The sequence below is a fragment of the Gossypium raimondii genome, chromosome 1, assembly GCF_025698545.1.
Source record: "Gossypium raimondii isolate GPD5lz chromosome 1, ASM2569854v1, whole genome shotgun sequence".
Taxonomy (NCBI): domain Eukaryota; kingdom Viridiplantae; phylum Streptophyta; class Magnoliopsida; order Malvales; family Malvaceae; genus Gossypium; species Gossypium raimondii.
In genome coordinates, this window is record NC_068565.1 from 7,557,521 (window position 1) to 7,581,164 (window position 23,644).

A 23,644-nucleotide genomic window follows, 5' to 3' on the forward strand; every position below is an offset into this window, starting at 1 on the left:
ATGTATAGATTCTCATTAATTATTCCTATTTCCTACCACTTATTCTCACTCTCATTCTACTTTCATATATAATTTAACATGCTTCGATTCTTAATTATCTTTTCATAAAATATACTCCATTCATTTATCTAAAGATATATATTATTTTAAATGTTTTAATATCATCAAAATTAAGAACAATAACAAAATTTTTCTTTAAAAAAAACATACCTTACAAATAATGATAGTGGTACGATTTAGTTCTCACCAATTAGTGGAATGACGAGGAAGATCAAATTCTTCACCTTCACTTTGGGAGCGTTCTTGACTTGATTCTCTTGGCCTTTGTCCAAAAATATATAAAAAAAAAGTAACATTTTCACCTTGGTTTTCATACAATTGATATGGAGGATATATTTGAGGAGGAGGATACATGAGAGGTGGAGGTGGGTGATACATTGGTGGAGGAGGATGCATTCGAGGCTGGTATGGCACACCATAATTAGGAAATGGTGGATAATAACCATATGGTTGTGGATAACCATGTGAAGGTTGAAAATATGAAGGTTGTTATGGTAGATAAAAACCTTGAGTGCTAGTAGATGAATTACTATACCCAAGGTTACTAGAACTCGATCTCCTACCAGATGAAGAGCCTATAGAAGTTTGCTTTTTGCATTTTCCCTTTCATAGAGCTCTAGGTTCACTTCTATCTCTCCTAGGTTCAGGAAACATATTTCCATCAAACTCTGATCTGTCACGAAAATGTCCACCAGTGGTACTAACCCCATATTCTCCTCTATACTGACTAGAAGACCTAATTTCACCTCTATCACCACTATATACATCATCATCATCAATTGGACTTAAACCACCATCATCGGGTCCATCGCCACTCTGACTTGGAGTTGAACTAGAACTTGAATGAGACAAAATTTGTTGTTGAGATTGATCAACATCTATTTCATCATCAGAGGTATCCACAGGCAACACACTGGCATTTTCACCATCTAACAATGGATTCTCTTTCTCATGAAGTCATTCTGATAGTGGATCAACATCCTCAAAGATATAATCAAGGCTGATAGGATTAAAACTAGCATTTATATCATCAGTGCTCATTCTTTTTTGATGCCTCATCTTAAGCCTCATATTATAATAGGTAAACACTATTTTTTCAAGTTTTTTTATACTTTAACCTATTTCTTGCCTTGGTGTGAATATAACTAAATGTGCTTCAATTTCGTTCGCAATTTGATGCTGAAGTTGTTTGACTAAGCACTTTAATTGCTAATTTTTGTAATTCAGGAACACATGTGCCGTATATTATCCACCACTCAGCTGCATAATATTATTTAAATTTCAAAATAACTTCAAAATGTACACTATAATTAAATAATATAAATTAAATTAAATAATTTAATTAACTGTTTACCCGGATTCATTTGCTTCCAAGCTCTTTGTGCTTATGGAGTACCGAATGTCTCATGTTTATCTCTAAATAGTAACAACTGCATAAATAAAAGATAGAGTAAAAATAAAAATAAAAATTCTATTTCAAATTATGTAACTAAGTTACAAATAATAGTACTTGAATCTAACCTGATTAACCATTCTGACTTGAGTATCAAGAGAAGGTTCTAATATTTCAATTACTGATCGTGTACCTTCTAATGTTTCTATTAATACATTCTCAGAATGCTCCACCCCAAATTGAAATTAAGGATTGAGAAAATAACCTAAGTATAATTTATAAGAATATCATCAAATAATAATAATCTAAAGCTTAAAATAATAAAATATAAAAATAGTTCTTAATTATATGAAACATTTTATCTTACCAGCTGAATGCAAGTCGGAATGCATAAAATTCCATCTATTGTCAATAATCTTTTCATACTCTGTGAAATATTGACAATCTTGTTGAATTTCTCATTTAGCTCTATCAACAGCCTCATAAATAAGGCCCATCATTGGTTTTTCATCGCTATCCACAAGTCCCAATACTCTTACTAAGGGCTTGTAAACTTTTATGAGGTAATTGGCTTTTTTCCAAAAATCTTTTCCCAAAACAATTTTTTTGGCTTCATAAGCAGGCCCTGACTTTTGCTGTCCCCATTTTGATTCTTTAAATTCCTATATATTCATAAGAAAATTTTTAAAATAATATAATTTAAATTATTTGGAACTAATAAAATCACTAAAGGTTACTATATTTAAGTAATTATATTAACTAGTTATAAAATACTGACCTTTGAATTAAACATTTCTCTCAGACCTTGCTTTTGCCTTGTTATCTCTTCAAGTTGAATGAAATGAGTTGCAAATCGAGTAAGAGCGGGTCGAAGTATTTGTTTCCCTTGTGTATACTTCTTCATCAAATCAACAGTCCAAATGTGATTGTATATAAAGCAAGTCACTTTCTTTGCCTCATCTAACACTTTTGCTACACTGGGCTTTTTCCCAATATCTTCAAGGCATAAATCTAAACAGTGAGTTGCACATGAGGTCCAATATAGGTGTTTTCTTTTCAACATTAATTTTTTTCCAGAAGCTTTCATTGCTGCCTCATTATCAGTCACTATTTGGACAACGTAATTTTCTCCAATTTCTTCTACAACTGAATCTAACAAACAGTAGTAGAATTCAACATCTCTACTATGGACACTTGAGACATCTACCGATTTCCAAAAAATGGTTCCTTTACTGCAATAAACAAGGAAATTAATGATGTGAATTTGATTCAAACTATTGGTCCAACCATCACACATTAGAGTTGCACCCAATTCTTTCCAATGAGTCTTTAGTCCATTTACCCAATCACGAACTCGTTGATACTCTGATTCCAAATACACATCTGAAACCTCATAAGGTGTTGGGAGCTTTACACATTTTCCAACTTCTGTTGACACTTGAATTAAGTTATACAACCATGGAGAGCTTGCTAATTGAAAAGGAAGTCTTTCATATATTAAAATTTTAGATACCGCTTCACCTATCTTTCTTCGAAAACTCTTTAAAAAAGAGTCATTGACCTTTGGTTGCTTTGAACTTTTGCTTCTAACCAATTCAGGTATAGCTCCCCTTAAGGTAAACTCAGACTCACTTGGGATGGATTTACGTGTTCTTTCTCTAGCTAATCCTTGAGAAGATCGCCCTTCTTCATAAATGTTATCCCAACCACTAGTACTTCGTCTGAATTCTTCCCTTTTATGCCACTCATGTTGTGATTAGATACTTTCTCGAGTTGTTTGCCTTATAGCAGAAATCTCATTAATGAATTCCTCGTGTTCATCCTCCTCTTCTCTCAATTGAGATAAGAATTCATCTTTTCTCCTCTTTTTGTCTACTTTCTTTGTGTTTCCTTCTTTCAGCATATTCATCATACTTTCTCTAATGACATCTGTTAATAAAATAAAAATAATTCACACTTTATATTATTATCAATTATATATAATCTTTATTGATAAATTTACAATAACATTTAAAAATAATAATAAAGTATCACATACCAGTAACATTAGGGCATGGTGCAACATTGCCGGTTTTATGAGCAATGTGCTCTTTAAATTGTGTTATTCCTCCTTTCACAACTTTACCACAAAGTTTACATACGATATTTCCTTTCGCATTTGGCACTGGAGTTCCAAAGTGCCAACCTATATCATTACTTGGTGCACCCTCCAATCCTTTAGTCGGGAACTCTTCACGTGGTGGCATGCTTTATTTTTATTTATATATAAGAAATATAAAAATATATTTAGAAATATAAGCAACTCATTACTTATATTATCAACAATATAGTACAAAAAAAAGTAAATATCATTAACATGAACAATTTAAATTTATTGTATAATCCATACATAATTTAAATTCAAATTGGACCAAATTTAAAATTCAAAATTTTCTTATTATGCAAACTAAATTATATTTAGAAATCTTTTTTTTTTACTTTCTTAAGTTAAATCTAAAGTTTTTTATTTATAAGCTAACTAAACATCTTCATTTTCGATTTCTTTCAAAAGGAGTGTTTTGTTTCTTTTTCTAAGATATGTTTTACTTTTTTTTACTTGTTACAATTAGATTCTTAAATTGCTTAACATTTATATTTGAAGGTACCATTTCATTGGAAATTCCATAAATCCTTTTCTAGATTCTTGTGGACAAACATTTACTTTATCAACAAACATATGATAAAATTTTGTGTTTCAAATATTTTAATTTTAATATATGAATGTTTGTTCATAGATAACAAAGACTTAAGGGACTTAAGGGGAAAATTAACTATAAAGACTTTATTACATGTCATATTAAAAATTGTGTCTAGAAATTTATATATATATTTTTAAATTTAATAAAGAAATTTTCTAATAATTATTTTAAGAAAATTTTTAACAATTGACAGGTGGATAAAATGGAAGGTGGCTGCAAATTGAGGTTACCAACTTACCATTTCTCAATAAAATTAAAATTTACATGTCTATTTTCTAGTGGTTAAAATGGGCGGTGGTTGCCCCCTAATTAATGAGTAAAACAATAGGCAGAAAAAACAAAACAGAGCAGCATGCCAATAAAGCCATAAACCAAAACAAAAACAGAAAAATTAAAATAAAATGAAACGATTCTTTCTATTCCCTAACCCTAACCAGTAGGCTCCAAGGCTCCAAGTCTCCAACTCTAAACTTCAACCTCATCACTCATCAGACTATCAACAAAAATGGCCGAATATGTTGCCTCTACTGCTGTTGAAAGTGTGAAAAACCAGGTAAAGGAATACTGGCTTAGAAGGGCTGAGAGAGAACTGGAAGAAATCTAGAAGGCTAGAACTTCGAAGAGGAAATAGATGGCATCCGTCAAGCAGTTCAAATGGTGTCCTCAATTCTAAAGAACATATTTGCACTGCAGATTCAAGACAAACAAGCAAAAATCAAGACAAAATTTCAGGTACTACTTACTTGAAAATTATGAATCTCTGAATGTGCAAGTGATTAGGGCAGGGTTTGCTTTTCAGATTCAAGTCCTCGGCTCCTTGCTTTCATCTGCTGCTTGTTGTTTGCCGAAATATAAGAAACAGAATTTCATATTTTCTATTGCTTTTGAGTTTTGACTACTTTTTTCTATTTTTTTGGACTTCTTATTACTTTTTTTTGATTGAAAGCTCTCTGATTTTGCAGGTAGGAGAATATATTCCCTTTTGTTTTATTGTGTTTCACTGTTTCTGTTGATTTTTGTTTGAGGGGATGACTTTTTTTAAAAATTTACGGCAACAGAAAATAACGGGAATAGCGGCTTGTTATTGCCGCAATTGGCCGTTACCCGTTAAATTGCGACCGCGACCCACCGCTATTGGCGTGACTCCGCTTCACACTGCTATTTTCAAAGCAAAAGCGGTTTCTGACGGTGCCGCTACTGCTATATAACAGCCGCTATTCTGATATCGGACCGTTATTTAAATCCCTGGTTTCAATAGTATAAATGCCACAAAAAAACCCTAAATCATTAGTCCCCTAGCCACTTTAAACAAATCTAAAAGCTGAATCTTTCCCCTCTACCGCCTCCGAATGCGAAACCCCCTCCGGCTCCGATTTGAACGGAGTGAACAGGGCTTCGTTGGCACCTTTACAAAGGTAAGATCCTCTTCTTTTCTTTTTATTTTGAGTATATCAAAAAAGAAACAAGAACAGAACGATAGAAAAAGGGAAAAAAAACTTTGAAAAAAAAATCACCTTCAAAAACTCAATCTTTTTGCTTTTTTGATTTTTTTTCTATTGATATTCTGTGTCCCCTTACAAATTCTGGAAAATGGCTTTATATAGCCGAAAAATAAAATTCAATCGAAATTACAAAAGAAAAGAAAATATATTTCATTCTCTCTTCTTTTTCATTTTTTTATTGTCTGCTCCCTTTTTGTTGTTGCTTGTTGGTTCTGCTTTGTTGCGTTGTAGGTACAGGTACGGAGGCCGACGTGGAGGTACGAAGGTGGCCGTAAGGAGGCGTGCGTGGCTGAGGCAGCAACGGCTGCTGAAACAGGCTAGGGTTTCTGCTGGTCGTTGGGCCACATAGCAATTGGGTCACCGTTTTAGGAATTTATGTTGGGTTTGGTTAAATTTGGGTTTAGGGTTTTGAGTAATCGGGCCAATCTAAATGGACTTTAATAAATTTTTATTTTTATTTTTATTTACAAAATTGGGCCGGACAGATTGGGTATTACAGTTCTTACCAATCTTGGTACGTTAGAGATGAAATTGATGGCATTTCGCTAAATCGATTAGAAAATCGGTTAAACAAACTCAATTTCAATCTCGGGATCAAAATAAGATTTCTAGCAAAAGAAGATGAAGATTTTTAGGAAAAGGAAATGAGGAAATAAAAGAAAAAGATGTATTTAAAGAAGAGAAAAGAGAAAATCTAATTAGGGTTGAAAAGAAGTAGAAATCCACATGTAATTAGGAAAATGAATTAAATAGTTAGGGTTTCAAAAATTAAAGGGGTTAAATGGTAAAATACTCCTCTTTTTCTGAAATTGAAAGAAAAGAAAAGAAATGGGGGAGTGGTTTTAGCATAATTCAAACTTGGTTGTAAAAAGGGATTAGAAGCCTTACCACTTGCGCTACTAAACCATACTTGGTTATTTTCTACCACATTTAAAATATGAACTAGATTGAATTTGTTTCTTGGTAGCTGAAAAATAAAAGAGGAAAACTAAAAGAATGAGGCTAGAACCTTGACTTTCTAAGAGATTTACTGAGCTCTCTACCACCTAGACTAAAGCTCCTTTCTTGGTGGTTTTATTAATTCTAATACTATGATTTTTGGGGTGTTACAAGTATTTTGTAAGTACCATTTTCAATTCTATATGAAGTCGGTGGCATACTATAACCCCAAAATTGAGGTAGCTTTACGCCTCCTAAACTTTTATTACGAAAATAGTTACTTAAATTTAAATAAAAAATTAAGATTCCGTTTAGTTTTCATGAAATCGTGTTTGGTTGAAGGTAAATGAAATTATGTGAAAATTAAAAACCATTAAAAAATTGTTGACCCAGTGGCACTAATAGTATGTCGTAGTCGCAAGAGCTTAGGTTTGATTTTAAGTAATCCCATTCCTCTCTCACAATTATAAAAAAATGATAAAAATAAAAAATTTTAACTTTAAACGAATTGATTTTAGTTCAAACTCATATAAATACACAAAAGGAAAAATCAATAGTTTTTCAAATATTAAATTTTATACTGTGCTTGAAATCCATATAAATGTTATTTATTTTTCATGTTTTTATTATAAAAAAACAGGTGCCAAACATATTCCAAGTTTTCATTATTGAAAACAAAATTTTATTTTATTTACTTATCGTGTTTTTTAAATAAAAAAACTGTGTTCTAAAATTAAAAATGAAACTAGAAAATATTTCAGAAACAAAACGCAAATTCAATTAAAATGATAGCTAAACCCATTTTACTATTAGTAATACTCTAAGTGTAAAATCAAGAAATTTATTTTAAGAGATATTAAAATTAAATTATAAATTTGAAGTTAAAAGTATAATTTTATTATTATATGAATTTTAATTTTAAAAATTTGAAAGAATTAGATGAAACTTATATATTTTTGAAAGATCAAAACGCTACTAGAAAAACATACCAAAGCTTTTAATATCGTTATTCTGTCTCTATACTAATAAAATAAAAATTTAAAAGGCATTTTAAAAAATTATATACATTTTCAATACTCCTTTTATAGGATAAGTATATATTTTAAATGCATTCTAGTTGATAAAATTAGATAAATATAATGTTTATTTTAATGGGAGATAACGGATGAGTGACTAAACTATAATAACTTAATAACGTTAATGGTCATTACATAAGTTTTAAAAATTGAATGACTAAAACGTAATGTGAAGTAAAATTCAAAACATATTTGTCCTCATATATATCTCCATATGCTTTTTATAATATTTTGTTTTAATATTTAATTAATTTTTTAATTTTTAATCTACTTGTTAATTTTATTAGTCAGCATTTAAAATTAGTTTTAAACATGAATTAATTTTATATTTAAAATGTTTATAATTTATGTTATTTTAAAAAATGAAAAGGAATGAAAAATTATTTGAAATTTCATTTACTTTTAATGTTATATTTTAAAAGAATTTAAAATATATTTTTAAATATATTAATTATATATTTAAATTAATTTTCTATTCCTCTACAAATGTTAAATTTTTAAAAGCATTAAAAAAATATGTTAAAATTCTTTTTTTAACTCTTTGTCTGGTTTTCAATGCTTTTCCGCTTTTAATCAAGTATAGGCATTGTGATAAGGAAAAGTGATGGACTCATAATGGGAGCTTTAGCCAGCACTCAAGCAATTAGATTTGCTCAAGAGATGGGTTTCGGTTTGTTGAAATAGAACAGCTTGAGACAAGATGCGATGATTAGTAATATTATGTGGAAAGTGAAATAATTTTTTCTAGATTTTAAAATAAAAAAATAATTTTATAATTTATAAGCATCCAGAACTTGAAAATAATTTTTTAAAAACTCAGTAGTTTGGAATTTTAAACGGAAATTTGGATTAGGCAACGAAATCACAGAATGATAGTATTAGCAGCAAACTGATAAAAAAGTTGGTGCAAACACTAAAACAAGGATGAAAAGAGGGATTAAGCCTAAAACCCTATATTCAAAGTGGGTCAGCATGTAGCATGGGAGACGTCATCCCATATTTGTCACTAATTAACCCACCTCGTCTTCAATTTCATCCTTTTTGTTTTTCTATTGGACCCCAAATTCCAATAATCTAAAAAAACCAAATAATAATTAAAACACTCATCTTTTTGTCCCCCCATTTACTTCACACAAATCTTTTCATTCCATTAATCAAAACTTGACTAACATTTTTACAAATTAAATCATCTTCCAAAATTAAAAAGACTGAGGCCATAGTTAGACCTAAAGAACAGTTAAAAATATAAAATAAAAAAGGTATAAATAAGTTGGAGGCAACAAATTTAATAAAAAGTAGATAAGCTAGTAAAGTATGAAGCATTAAATTGAAAATGTGTAACGACCCGCATGATGATGAGCGTGACAACAACATCTCATCATTAAATTTCATAATTGTTTTTAAAATCAACCACCAACCCCATTTTAAAACCCCTTACGTACGCCACCGTTTCCTTAATCTCACTTTTACTAACTAATAACACACCCTGCAATCAACTATAAGTACAGCTTTCTGCCTCCTCCATTTTCCCACATTCTGCAACCATTCTTTTCTGATTAAAAAAAAAACAACCAAACCAAAACAAACTTCAAACTAAAGGGAATTTTCTGTCCAATTCATCGATGGCAACCAAACTGTATATTGTGTATGTAGTTTAATTCTATTTCCCTCTTCTTCAATTTTGAAAATAAATTTATTTGTATTTAGTTTCTTTCTTTTCTTTTCTTTTCTTTTTTTTTTTTGGGGGGGGGGGGTGGGTGGGTTTGAAATGCTGTTTGATTGTGATGCTTGATTGATTTTTTTATTACTTCAGTTGAGTTGAGATTTGTGATTCCCCCCCCCCTCCCCTTTTTAGCTTTCTTTTGATTTAATTTTTTAAATTAGTTTATTGCTTTGAGTTGATTCTGCTGAACTCGGTTTTTCTTTTCTGTATTTATAATTTAACGGAAACTTTGGAATTTCAATTAATCTTACAATAATTAGAGTAAGATTAGTTCCCTAAAGTATAATTGAAGTTTCTGGAGCTGGAAAAATGCGATTTTTAATCATTTGAGTTAGAAATTAATTTCGAGTTGGATACCGGAGAAATGCAGTATCAATTGGTTTTTGTTTCTCGGCTGTTGATTTTGGAGTCAATTAGTTAAGAAATAACCATAGAAGTTACGGATGTCAGTAGTTTCAGTTTCTTTTTCATCTAATTTTTGTTGGTAATGGGATTAATTTGGCTATTTTATGAGGCACAATCAAAAAGGTCAATCAGATTAAAGCTGTGTTTAATTTGGTTATGTTTGTTTGAATTGATACATGGGAAAACTGATTAGGAAGTAGAAAAGGAAATGAGCCTATCAAGGACAGTTTTTTAGTTAGTAAACCATGAACTCTTAACTGGATCTGTTTTGCATATTTTATTAAACCATGATTTAATTGTTTGCTATTTGTTGGAAAACTTGCATGTTGCAAATAGATTTGGGTTGAGAAAGGCTATGTTTTATTGTTCTAGTTGGAGATTTAGCTTCTAAATTTATTATGCTGTCGGATTAATTTTTTTTTCTTAAATGTCTGCTAGTATCTGTATTAAAGATGAAACTGTGTTTGCAATATGCATTAACAAGCGATTTTTGTACTGCTCTCTGAGATGACGTGATAACTAAGACATAAGCTGTGTAAAGAACTGAATTTGTTGAACAATAATATGGAGACAGGTTGTCGGTTTTAGGGGGGTGGAGTGGGGATCTAGTTCTGTATTTGCCGACATATTTTTGAGTTTTAGATGAATCAAGAATGTCCTCACAACTATTCCCTATATGTATACTTAAGTCAATATCACTTAGTTGCACTTGCTGCTGTCATCATCTGTACTTGTTTGTGAGGTTCCTCCAAGAGCAAGTTTAAACAGGGCTCAAGTGGAGTCAGCAATTTATTTTATTTGGGGCCAGAGCAAGTTCTTAAGAAATTAAACCTATCTGAGATTCTGAATGGTGGGGCTAAGGACATTAGATTCTGTCATCATTGTTTTGAATTACAAAATCTTATGCCATTAGCAATGTTTTTTAGTAAGACCATATATTAGACTTACATTTGGCATGTTATTGAATTACTATATTACTGTAGATTGTATGCACTTTGGAGACCTCTGGATGCTTTTGTTGTATGCTTATTGTGTACTCATATGCATTCTTGGAATTCAAAAGCTATGACATCTGTAGGTATTGACATAAGATAAATTTCTTTGGCGCCATCTGCAAGCGACATCTGACATTAATTTATTATAGAAATGACCGAAACTATTCTCCCTTGTAACAAGGTATCATGTATGGCATAGCATGCTCTCTTCAGGGGTGATTAGTTATATACTATGCAGTTGTCATTATGCACTAAACCTGCTAGTTTAATACTGGTTGCTTAATTTTTTTGGTTTTATTCTGATATCCTAGTTTGTGGCAGCTTTCACCTTAGAACCCTGTGCCCTGTGTTATTGTAGATGAATAGTGATGTTTGGTAAGATGGGCAGACACTTTTTTGGTTGGTTCATAGTTTTTCTGTTTTCTAACCCGTTATATGTCCCTTTTCTAGAATTTTCCTCTGCCAAAAATTTATCCTGGCATTGATCTTCAAGCTCCCCTACTCTTTGGGTCATGTATCTGCCCATGATTGATGGTCTAGTGTATCTCCATTTTACCTTAAAATAGTTCTCAAAATTGTGTTTTATGAGCCGGCACACTATATGTTGAACTGTGATAGCTTTTGTGTGATTTTAACTTAGACTTCAACACTTGCTGATTGATGGTTTATTGTAGCTTGTTCATCATGATTGCACAAGTTGTATGATGTTGTGATTGGCAGTTTGTCGTGTGAGTCGAACTAAGTGGTCCAGTTTTGTCTTAAATTTAGTTAAACTTTTTGACCATACTATTTTTTGATGATAGCCTAATGACTCTTTGTCGAGCCAAAATTTCATGACCATAATGTATAATATAATTCGTGAAAACTGCTATGTCCTTTTTATTACCTAGAAACATACATTGGTTTCAATTATTATATTTCTTGGTTCAATCAAGTTATTTTTTGTATTATTATTTTCATTAGAATACTTTTTTCTTAGCCTCGGTTATGCTTAATCCTTTTGCAAATATAGTGACTCTTTTTATTGGAACTTCTTTTGTTCCTTCTTTTTTGAATAATTTTTGATCAAAACTTCTCGCTGATGTTATAGATACTATTCCATGTATGGACATGTGGAAAAACTAGCAGAGGAGATAAAGAAAGGGGCGGCATCTGTTGAAGGTGTTGAAGCGAAACTATGGCAGGTAATAATTTGTAGCATGCTGCTGTGGTTGAAATACCTGCTTTCTTTATAGTAGTCTAGATTACCTAAAAGCAATGAACAGATTATTTATGGATAAGGAAGGTGAAAAGAGATTTTAAAATGGAATCTATTGGTCCTATTCTCCAAAGATTTCAAGGTTGGTAAATTGATTAGAATGTCTGGTCACAAGTCATTAACTAGGCTTTGGTCTCAACTGTTTCATACTCGATTGCAATGTATATATTTTCCCCAGCCTCCTTTTCTAATGCTTCTTTTCTTCTCCATCAAGCTATATTTTACTTAATTAGTGCTTTTTAAAAGTTTGTCATTTTGCTGTCTCCTTTTGAGAACCCTTGACCATTTTCCCTATAAGAGATCTTAATCAGCTATCCCGTATCTTATTGTCCATTAGTTATTTGAACATCTTGTGGTTTCTTGGTTTGATATTCTTTATTGATGAAATCTTTACAAATATGCTTTGTTGTTGCATTGAACCTCCTTGATTTGGTTTGTTGCCTTCCATTTGTTTAACCAAGTTTTGTAAAGCTCTGCTGTTGCAAATATATATAGATAAGAAGCTTCACAAGATTTATTTGTTAGACAACATCCATAGAATTGATAAAGTAAATGAAGTAACTGTGGCATACATTTGGTACAGGTCCCTGAGACTCTGTCAGATGAGATTCTTGGAAAGATGAGTGCCCCACCGAAAAGTGATGTACCGATCATTACACCGCATGACCTTGCTGAGGCTGATGGGTTTATTTTTGGCTTCCCAACAAGATTTGGCATGATGTCTGCCCAATTCAAAGCATTTATGGATGCAACTGGAGGTCTATGGAGAACTCAGCAACTTGCTGGAAAACCTGCTGGGATATTCTATAGCACTGGATCTCAGGGTGGCGGACAAGAAACTACACCGTAAATTCTTATATCAGTGGCATATGATAGACTTACGACAACCAAATATTAAATGGAACAGCGATAAAAACCTAACTTGTATCTTTTCCAAATTAATCACAGGTTGACTGCAATCACTCAGCTTGTTCACCATGGGATGATATTTGTTCCCATCGGATACAGCTTTGGTGCTGGCATGTTTGAGATGGAGCAAGTGAAGGGTGGAAGCCCTTACGGAGCAGGAACCTATGCTGGGGACGGAACAAGAATGCCATCCGAACTCGAGTTGGCGCAAGCTTTCCACCAAGGGAAGTACATTGCCGGAATCACAAAGAAACTCAAGACAGCTGCCTGATTTCAAATTACTACAGAAAACCACAATTTGTCCTTTTGATTTTTTATTTTCTAGAATTTCAGTTCTCTATATTTTACAAATATGAAAAGAAAGCAATAATTCATGTCCTGGTACATGCTTGTACGTGTGTTACACCTTACATTGGTTTCTGATTTATGGTAAGTTTGGTGATTTATTAAATGTCAAATTGTGTATTAACATAGGCTTTTGTTTTGTTTGGGTCCTTGAGTTGGAACTGCAATGTTCAATTATATTCCCCACTTTTTATGCTATTACAAGTGGTTGCCTTTTTTAGGGACCCTTGTGTAAATGGCTGTGGGGAGCTTTTGTAAGACCAAATCGATAGAGATGTCCACCAATTTTCCTACTTAAAAATACCTATATCCACCTAACATTTTCTTTCTGCTTCAGAATTATCAAATTTTGATGACCGATAGAAACCTACTATTTAGGTATACGCACGCTATTAGCATTTTGGACGAAACAGAGTCGAAGTCTCGATGAGGCGACATACGACGTCACGATATATTCTTACATAAATTTAATATTTTTCTCCTAGTTAAATTTTTATTATTTTTTTCAATCAAACTCTGATTAATCTAAGACGTTTTAATCATATTTGACCTTTGAATTTGGCCTATAAAAGGGCCTTAGTAACTCTAGAAATGTTAATAAAAAATACAATATAACACAATTAAGAAATAACTTTAACAAAGCTTTAAGAGAATTTTGTGTTTCAGTTGGAGGACTTTGTATTCAAGGTTCAGAATTTGTTTTTTATTATCTCCATCTTGTATTTTTCGGATTATTTTCTCATTAATAAAGTTTCTTTTACCCGTAATTTTTTATCCACTTAATTGAGAGTTTTCCGTGTAAATATTTGTGTGTTCAATTTTCTTTATTCTTCTTATTTGTTGTTTATATTGGTCGATCTCATATATGACCGAATTTTTGTAGAGGACCGCATACGCAAAGGTTTGATAAAATTGCTTTTTAAACCTTTCTTATTTGTTGCTTCATTTGAGTGGAATATTATTTTCCAACCCATCTTAATACATGAATTTGTTTTATTTGATTGGGTATTATTTTTTAACATGTCGTAATACATGAATTAGTAATGAATTACTTTCACTTTGTCACGAAATGGGAGGAAATTTTTAACTTTTTTAAGTAAGTTTTTTTTTTAGAAAAATAAGAAACAAGAACTCATCATTTTAATTTTAATTTTAATTTTGTACTGATTATTATTAAGTTATGCCAAATCATTTTAATATTTATGTATGAATTAAGTCTTCTTATGTTAATACACTAAATTTATAGGTAACAAAATGATAAATTTTGTGTTTTGGCCCCTAAAATTTATAATTTAATTTCGATTCTAACGTAATTATTTTTTGTTTCATCCGTACTAAAGATATTCATAGTTCAAGAAGGATCAGATTTGTATTAAACTTGGATCTCACATTAACAAACATTTTGTTTATTTAGATTTGACTCGATTTAAAATGTAAACATTTCTCTTTCATGTATATTTTTAATTTAACAGTCTCGGAAAAACCTTGAATTTTAGTAACTAATCTAAGCATTTTTGGGTGAGGAGATTCATTAATGGCTAAAAGTTACTTAGATTTTAAAACTAAATTATTCAAATTGAAAATGATGAGAAATAAAAAGAATATGTAAGGGAGCTTTGAAGACAAGTTACTTCTTTTTTGATGAAATGAATTATGTTCTAAAATGATGGGTTTAACATAAAATATTTTAGCTTTCAAGTGGCATAAATACTCTGGAAAAATAGCTTAATTATTGTAGTAGGGAGGGATATTATATCATATCAAAAGCCCTAACTAATTAACATTAAATTTGGACAGCTCAAATATAAAATGCTTGGAATTAAATTTTAATGGTGGGGGCTTACATTTTATGACTCCCCTTTCATCAATTCCAAGCATTTTAAATTTAAATCTAGCCTATATCATTCTTTATCAATGAGTAAAGTGGAAGAACATTATAACCACGGGAGTTAGGTGAGATGATAAGGGCCTCTCTTACCTTAACTAGTGGTCGACGGTTCGATGGAGTAGTTTTAAAACTCGTGGCCAACATCTACCCCCTTAATGGGCCTACAGAATGCGAAGGGTTAGTTATTAGGCACATTATAGATATATATTTATCAATTCACTTGATTTCTAATTTTTCTGAGGACCTAACGTAAAACAAATAGCTTCATCCAATGGGTAAAACTAAGAACTAATTCTTCATGTATGCAAGAAAAAAAAAAAGACTCCATAAACTCTTATGAAAGACTAAAATTTTTATTTTTTTAGCCATAATGATAAATTTAGTATGTTTTGTGAATTTGATCCTTTCTTTCACTTAAATTTAACTACTAAAGTATTATTCAAGAGATTTGAAGATAAACACAAGATTCTCACATTCAAGTATATTTCCATTAAGGGTTTTAATGAATAAAGACTTAAATAAAGAATACTAATTGACATATTAGCCCCCAAAAAAACAAAAGAGTTGGAAACAAAAATGAAAACTTGTTAAAGAGATATGACAAATATAGACTACTAAAAGTAAACCTAAGAAATCTTGGGGATCACATGGAAGAGTATGAGAAGAGCAATGATCAATGCCTAGATTCTTTCATTTTGGTACATATAATATTATTGTCATTGTTCACTAAAGTTAATGTTAGTTGAAATTTTAATTTTGCAACTTTATGAAGTGAATTGATCATCAAAGAGTACTGATCCCAAGGTACTGTACAAGATATGTTTACAAAGCTCTTTTGTAGCCAATGGGTGCAAAAGTTGAGGCCAACTAGAGTAGGAGTAAAGATATAATATAAATAATTTATTTGGTTTTTTGAGATTATATATTTACATTCTTAGTGCATTTTATTCTTTACTTTGAAGAAAAAGAAAGAGTACAAAAGAAGATTATTAGATTGTAGAATCTCATAAAGTTCTTCATGATTAGTCTGTTATATATGTCCAGCTTTCTTCTTTTTGGTCCTATAAATGGTAGGGTTTTCTTGGAAATTTTAATTAGATTTATTAATCATGAGGTAACCCAAAGTTTTTCTTCCCAAGCTATTGAAATTTAAATATAAAAATATACCCAATTCATATATAGCCAAGTAATTCTACCCATATATTTACAAAGGTTTCAATTAGCTTCATCTTTATTTAAAATAGTTTATAAATGTTCGAAAATGTGATAATAATACTCAAAAGAGTTTTATTGAGTAAAAGTATCATGGAGGCTCTTGTATTCAGAGTTAAATTGCATTTTGTTTTCTTTACTAAAAATATGAGTAAAATAATCCTTATACATTAGATTAAAAAGCAAATTAGTATGTATGTTAAAAGTTTTTTTTATTTTATTTCTATTGTTAAAAACTGGTTTATGTATGTCAACATGAAGTATATGTGGCACGCTACGTGTAATTGCTTAGTTATTCGATCAGCCACGCTAATTTTTAACAATAGAAATAGATAGAAATTTTAATTGAAACGGCTAGTTTGCTCTTTGATTTAACATCTAGGGACTAATTTACTCATTTTTTGAATAAATTAAATAAAATACAATCTATCTCTTGATACAATGGCCTTTATAGTACTAGTTTTTATCGCATTGATGCTATATATTTTATTCTAAACTTGTGAGAAAAGATGTTTAGACGCTTAACCTTCAAATGTATTGATCGGTATATCTTATTCGAATAATAAATTGAAGTATTAAATTATAATTTTATTAGTTTTCTATCCGACTCGATGCACAAATTGTTCGTTTATTTTATAAAATTGTTATTATTTAAATAACGACATATTAATTAAAATTATTGATGAAACAATAGGTAAAAGATATACTTAAGTTTTTAAAAGATAATATATTTTAAATATTTTATGATTTAATTATATGAGATTAAAATTAACTTTTAATGAAAATAGCGAAGAAATTGACAATTATTTATAGTGTAAGTGTGAGCATAAGAGTGTTTTCTAATCAATGTGAGATTAAAATTAACTTTTGAATGAAAGTAGTGAAGAAGTGAGCTATTAGTGTATTCTCTAGTCAATGTGAGATTAAAATTAATTTTAATGAAAATTACGAAAAATTACACTTATTTATAGGGTAAGTGTGAGTATGGGAGAATTCTCCGTCAATGTGAGATGAAAATTGACTTTTAAGGGATTAAAATATTTTTAATAAAATAATGAAGTGAGCTATAAGCGTATTCTCTAGTCAATGTAAAATTAAATTTAACTTTTTTATTTTTAATAAAAACAATCACTTATTTAAATTATATTGAGAATAAAAATATTAAATGGTGGTTTTAAGTTATTTCTAGACCAATTGAAATATTATTATTTCCCTCTTTCATATATTATAAATAATATATAAATGTTTTAAACAATAAGTTCTTTCTTCACTAGAAAGCTTATGAAAATAGTGATGAAATTTACACTTATTTATAAAGTAAGTGTGGGCTATGAGATGTTTTCTAATTAATGCGTGATTAAAATTTGGTTATATAGAAAATTACAACATGTGAATAAAATGAATATGCCATATGTCAAAAAACACGTGTCCACATCAACTGAAATTTTAGATCTTGAATCATAAATATGATTTGGGTGAAACTTTTAATTTATAAAGATGATATCAATGTGTTTCACCCAATTTTGCTTGTACATAACCAATAAATTTGAATAAAGGTTAAAAAATATTATTTTAATTAAAATCAGGTTTACTTGATTTCCTCAACTTAAATATGTCTATTGCGATAAAAATACATTATTTTAATTAAATCTAATTATAATATATAAATATTAAAATAAAAACTAGCATTCATGTTATTTTGTAATTAGTAAATAGTTTTAGGATGTTGTATGCGATGCTTCTTTTCACATTATATTTGTGAAGATAAATATTTATCATATATTTGTGAATGTTAAAGCCATCCTCATTTTACATCAATTAATCCAACTCTCCTCTTAATGAAATGTTAATCATTATATTTGATTTCTAAAATTTACTTCTATCTCACTTTTCTTTTATATTTTAATTTTTCATAATTTTATAAAATTAAAAGTTAATCCAACATTTTAAACTGCTTAAGAATTAGATTAATTTTTCATAAAGTTTGTAATATTAATCTTTAAAAAGTAGTTTTGATGAAGAAGAGGTAGGAAGGCCACATATACTCATTATTATCTAGGATATTTTTTCACAAGGTCTCCATTGAAAGCATTAAAAATGGACAAAAAAAAGATGTATAAATAATAAAGTGTTTTTTCTTTACCTTCCAATGGAAGCTCTTCAATGTGACCACTCAATTGAAAAGCAAAAGGCATGAACTGATAGTATTTTTACATACATTCCTCCACATTGATGCTATTACTGTGTTATTATATTATAAAATTGAAAATAAAAGGTGAAAGAGAGGAGGAGCTGGAGTGGGCCACCTTCTGACTTCCACTAACATATTCCAAACAAATAACAAAATCAAAAGTGAGATTTCCAATCAATGCACATTTCTTTATTCAACATTTCAATTATTCTTCTCTTTTCCTTTTTACTTGTTAAATTAAAGGTAGTAGTGGCACCTCTATTCACAATGTTGGTAAACACAAAATTATAAAAAACAAAAAAGGAACAAAGGGTTCAGTTTTTCTTTCTAAATTATTTCTATTTTTTCCCTATAAAATCAGCAACTATTGTTTAATTCTGAATTCATATTCCTAATCCAATAAAATAACCTCTCATCTCACAATAATTATTCTTCAATTATTACAAAAACAAATTAATATCAGTTTATATCTCATATGGTCCCCTTCAACAATGCCCAAATCCTTGCATCATTTTGCCTGTTGTTGGAACCTTGCTATTGCCCCCTCTTCTTTGAAGAGTCCTCTTCCCTTTTCTATCTTCTATTTTCCCTTTCAATTTTCCCTTCTTGGAGTCTGGACTTCTTTCCAATTTCATTCTTATCAATTATCATCCCTCCAACTTGTATCTAGGGTTTTGATTTTCCTGATAAGAATATACACTATAGTTTGCAGAGAATCTGTTCCATTTACATATAATATCTATGGACCCCCTTTTTTTCCCCCCACCATTTCAGTCATCTACCTGAAAGTTCCTCCAAATGTTGGTGTCCAGAAATCCACAGGCGACTCATTTGTCAATGGGAATGTGCTGGAGACTGGCACTAGGCATAGTCCTCGACTTCTTAGATCTTGTTTAGGTCCTTCTGCTGGGTCCTTGGACTTCTCAGGATTCTGCCATTAAAGATTATGAGCTATCAACTCTATACCAATAACACCAAGAAAAATGTTGTATTAATAATATATTAATAGTACCTGTTGATGATGTTGTATGGTGGCTTCATTTTTCATGTATGGGGTACTTAAAACCTGCTATAGGAAAAACACAAAACCTTATCACAACACTGTTAATATTTTTATGATTTGCATAGAAGGGAAGACTAGGCGGGGGTGTTCATGGAACTTACACTGACTTGTGCATGGAGGAATTTAATGTATTCAATGGCTTCAGATAGCACTGAGGCTGTATCCGTCTACAAATAAATAATTAAGAAAAATTCATTTACTTTGATTTCTCTGAAGACTGACGAACAGTAAAAAAACAAAAAAAACAAAAAGATGAAGAGAAAACTCACTTTTCCGAAAGGTGAAACCAATTGTTGGAGTGCAGTGATTCTGTCCCCCATCTTCTCTTTTCTCACCTATGATCAATCAAAGCTATTGAATGAAATTCTCATTTATATTTCTATCGAATCATATAAAACAAATTCAAAAAAAAAAAAATCCCGTTGTGAAAAGTTTTATCAAAGTGATGGTACCTTAAAAGCTGGCATAGTTGATGGGGTTTCATTTCGAGGCCTTTTAGTAGAAGCGGGTTCGTTTCCACTTTTCTTCACCACAGTGCTCGTCTCCCGAACTTCGGATATATTCTGCTGACATATGAAAATGAAATAAATAAAAATTCTAACTACAACATATATTCCAAACCCTAATATAGAAATAAAATGGAAGTAAAAGATTCTTCAATCCACTTTTTTTTTCCTGGAGGGGGGGTCACCTTTGGTTTTTCATCGAAAGTTCCTGTTTGAAATTGGGTTTGCAATGAGGGGAAAAACCCAGGCCTAACATGATCAGTCATGGAAGCTGCTGCTGCTGCAGATGGATTCCAAAAAGGAGCATTGTTTGAGAAATGTAATTGACCATGGAGTTGTTGTTTTGGAGGTGAACTTCTTAAGAATTGTGGGACTTTCGACAAAGCATTAGGCAACAATTGATCATTAGTGTTCATTCCATAACTTGTAGCGGCGGCTGCTCCATATTGGTAATTCATTGAACGATTCTCATAAGAGGATTGTTGTTGTTGTTGTTGTTGTTGTGGTTGATTTTCTGACCCCAATAGCCCTTGCAGAATGGTTGAGGGACTCCCATACAAAGCTGTAGAAGAATCCATCTGGAAACTAGAAGGCAAGCTCTGGCAAGTCACAGTGCTATCACTGGAACTTCCATGGGGACTGAACTGAGATTGATCCAGTGAAAACCCTCTCCCGATTTGCTTTAACTCAGCATCCCCAGTAAACATTTTGTCTCTCCAATGAAGTTGAGACGATCCAATCCCACCTGTTTCTTGCTGTTGATGCGGATAGTTTGCATTTGAAGCATTCAAGTTATGATCTTGAAGCATCGACCTGAAACTAACCTCACTCTTATCCCCACGCCTGTTAAGAATAAATTAAAAAAAAAACATAACAAAAATTAAAACTTTAAACCGACAATAAACATATAAACATATCAAAGTATATTTGAAGTACTTACAGCAAAGCTTGGTTCCAATCCATGGCTTGAGAAGGAAGTCCTAAACCCATCATTTGTAAATCACTAGGTGGATGATGATGGTGATGATGATGATGATGATGATGATCAGGTCCGAGTCCAACTTGAAGCTTTGGGTTATCATGGAAAACAACTGAACTGCCTGAAACTGATGAGACCGAATCCATTGGAGACCTTGCTGCTTTGATATCAACCATTTCAGTTGCCCAAGCAAAGCTGTTATTAAGCCCTGAAGATGAAGAAGATGAACCAGCTGTCCTTGATGAATCCCACCAATTAGTCCCTGTATTAAACTCGTCTGCCATGGCTATAAAACTCAGCTGCTGCCTTACAGTTGCTATGGTGAAGGACCTGTTTGATGGAGAGGCTTGTTTGAGGGGGGGGGGTTATGGTTGAATAAAATGATAGAAAACGATTTGCTGCATCTCAGGTTATATATATATATATACCCACACACACATACACACCCAAAGCAGCCAAAGGATTAAACAGCTTAATTGGCAGTACTATAGTGAAACAAGTAACCAGGATGTGGTTGACATTTCTAGGGGTGATAAGACAAGGGGAAAGGTCATTTTGAAATTGAATTTTTTTTCCCTTCTGCTTTGGATTTAATATTTTAGATGCTTTATTAACTTTCTGTTAAAGTTTCGAAATTAATTTTAATATATATATATATATATATATATATATAATATGATGCATAGTCTTTTTTGTTATATATAGGAATTTTGATTTTCTCTCCTTTTTCAAAGTGTTTTTTCATTACTTTATATGTAGGGTCTGCTTAATTTGCACAATTAATTCATGCCAAAGATGACTTCTAAAGGAAAACACGAAGTTGAGCTAATTATAGACACCCACTATTTGATTTTAACATTACTTATATTTAACTTTTAAAATATAACATTACTAATATATATATGATATTGTAATTATATATATATATATATATATTATATTTTGAATTTTAAAAATTAAAATGGTGTTTATATATATACTATTTTTTAAATGATGTACGAATTAACTGTATTAATTGAATTATTTTTAATATTTAAAAAATTATAACATTTCACAAAAACACAATTAAGAAATTAAAATACAAAAATATATATGTTTATTTTAAAACCTTGATTGTTAAAATTACAATGATTTTCATTCTATAAGAATTTAACTTTTACAAAACTAATAAAAAATGTGGAAAAAATAAAATGGTACACCAAATGTTAAAAGCTTACAAACTATACAAAAGTGGCACAAAAACGAGACATCCATTTATAATAATGTAAAGAAATAAATAAAATTTATTCCAAAATTAAACCACAAAATCAAATTAATTTCATAAATAAATAAATATTATTTTAATATTATAAAATGGTTGACGTGTGAATGAGAGTGTCACCCAATCAACTTCTCCACTGGATCCATTCATGAAAACCTTATTCTTTTGGATAATTAATTGATATAATAAAGATGGAGTTTTTAAATTTTACAAGTAAGATTAGAAAATAATATCATCTGAATATTAAATAATAATTTCATATATATTTTATATTTTAAAGAAAAGTAATTAAAATGATGAAAAGGTACTTAAATAGGTAGTTGAATTAATTAGTGTGTAGTTCTTTTAAAGAAGTGGGTAATTTTCTTAGAGAGTAAATAGTTTCATTTTAATAAATACATTATAAATGATATGATTACCTTTATAATAATATTCCAATACAAGAATAAAAAAATAAAAGAAAAAGACTTGGTGATGAAATCATAGCTCATGATTTAATTTTAATTGGGTTAAGACCTAAATTTGATTTCAATCTCATAAAATTTGGAATCAATATGTTTTTAGCTACCATTCAAACAAATACAAACTACAACAACATATGCACAAACAAACCATAAAACATGGTATATATATTTATCTAAAACCCATTCTTGTACAATTTTTAGATTTAATAAATTTGTCTTATTTATGATTCAAACAAATAAAAAGTAGATGAGTAGTTCTTATCCTTAACCCAAGTTCATCAAATGTCTTTGTCTTGAGATTGTAGGATCAAATCTAAGAAGTGCAATTATAAGTTTGTTGTTTTAAAATAAATTAGTATGCATAGAGCAAAAGTGATAATAATTAGTTTAATTAGCATAACAACTAAATCCCATCTTGGAGGAGCCAATTTATAGCATATTGTATATAAGCTCTAATACACATTGGAAAATATATGTAATAGGCTAGAAAAAGAGAACACATGTTGTATTTGCTTCAAAACTTTACATCATTTTAATTTAACACTAATATCAAGCCTCTTAATTTAAAAATTTTCATGTATTAATTGATGGATACCAAAAAAAAAATGTAATGTTATTTTAACTTATTTTAAATTAGAATAATGTTATGAAATGAAATAATTAAAATGAAAATTTTATTCTTAAAGAACCAGTTTAAATTTTTGCAATTAACAATCAACTCTCTTTATAATAATATT

General features: G+C 30.3%; 3 protein-coding genes across 4 annotated transcripts; 1 reads left to right on the forward strand and 2 right to left on the reverse strand.

Annotated features, from left to right (window-relative positions):
- Positions 1–666: 666 nt before the first annotated feature.
- Positions 667–3,699, reverse strand: LOC105786729 (uncharacterized). The gene is made up of 4 exons (XM_052626041.1): positions 3,492–3,699; positions 3,235–3,382; positions 2,232–3,186; positions 667–1,008 (listed from the first exon to the last, which is right to left on the reverse strand). The coding sequence occupies exons 1-4, from the start codon at positions 3,697–3,699 to the stop codon at positions 667–669; spliced, it is 1,653 nt and encodes a 550-aa protein (XP_052482001.1).
- Positions 3,700–9,183: 5,484 nt separating this feature from the next.
- On the forward strand, positions 9,184–13,449 carry LOC105779928 (probable NAD(P)H dehydrogenase (quinone) FQR1-like 1). Its single transcript, XM_012603947.2, has 4 exons — positions 9,184–9,353; positions 11,922–12,015; positions 12,673–12,935; positions 13,038–13,449. The coding sequence occupies exons 1-4, from the start codon at positions 9,331–9,333 to the stop codon at positions 13,267–13,269; spliced, it is 612 nt and encodes a 203-aa protein (XP_012459401.1). The 5' UTR covers positions 9,184–9,330; the 3' UTR covers positions 13,270–13,449.
- A 5,352-nt stretch (positions 13,450–18,801) lies between these two features.
- Positions 18,802–21,718, reverse strand: LOC105779907 (transcription factor bHLH123). 2 transcript variants are annotated; one of them, XM_012603925.2, is made up of 7 exons: positions 21,144–21,718; positions 20,389–21,046; positions 20,150–20,260; positions 19,967–20,032; positions 19,799–19,864; positions 19,647–19,703; positions 18,802–19,565 (listed from the first exon to the last, which is right to left on the reverse strand). In XM_012603925.2, the coding sequence occupies exons 1-7, from the start codon at positions 21,464–21,466 to the stop codon at positions 19,413–19,415; spliced, it is 1,434 nt and encodes a 477-aa protein (XP_012459379.1). In that variant the 5' UTR covers positions 21,467–21,718; the 3' UTR covers positions 18,802–19,412. The 2 variants fall into 2 exon arrangements, with proteins under 2 accessions (XP_012459379.1, XP_012459388.1); XM_012603934.2 differs by having other exon boundaries at positions 19,647–19,700; positions 21,144–21,717.
- Positions 21,719–23,644: the final 1,926 nt, after the last annotated feature.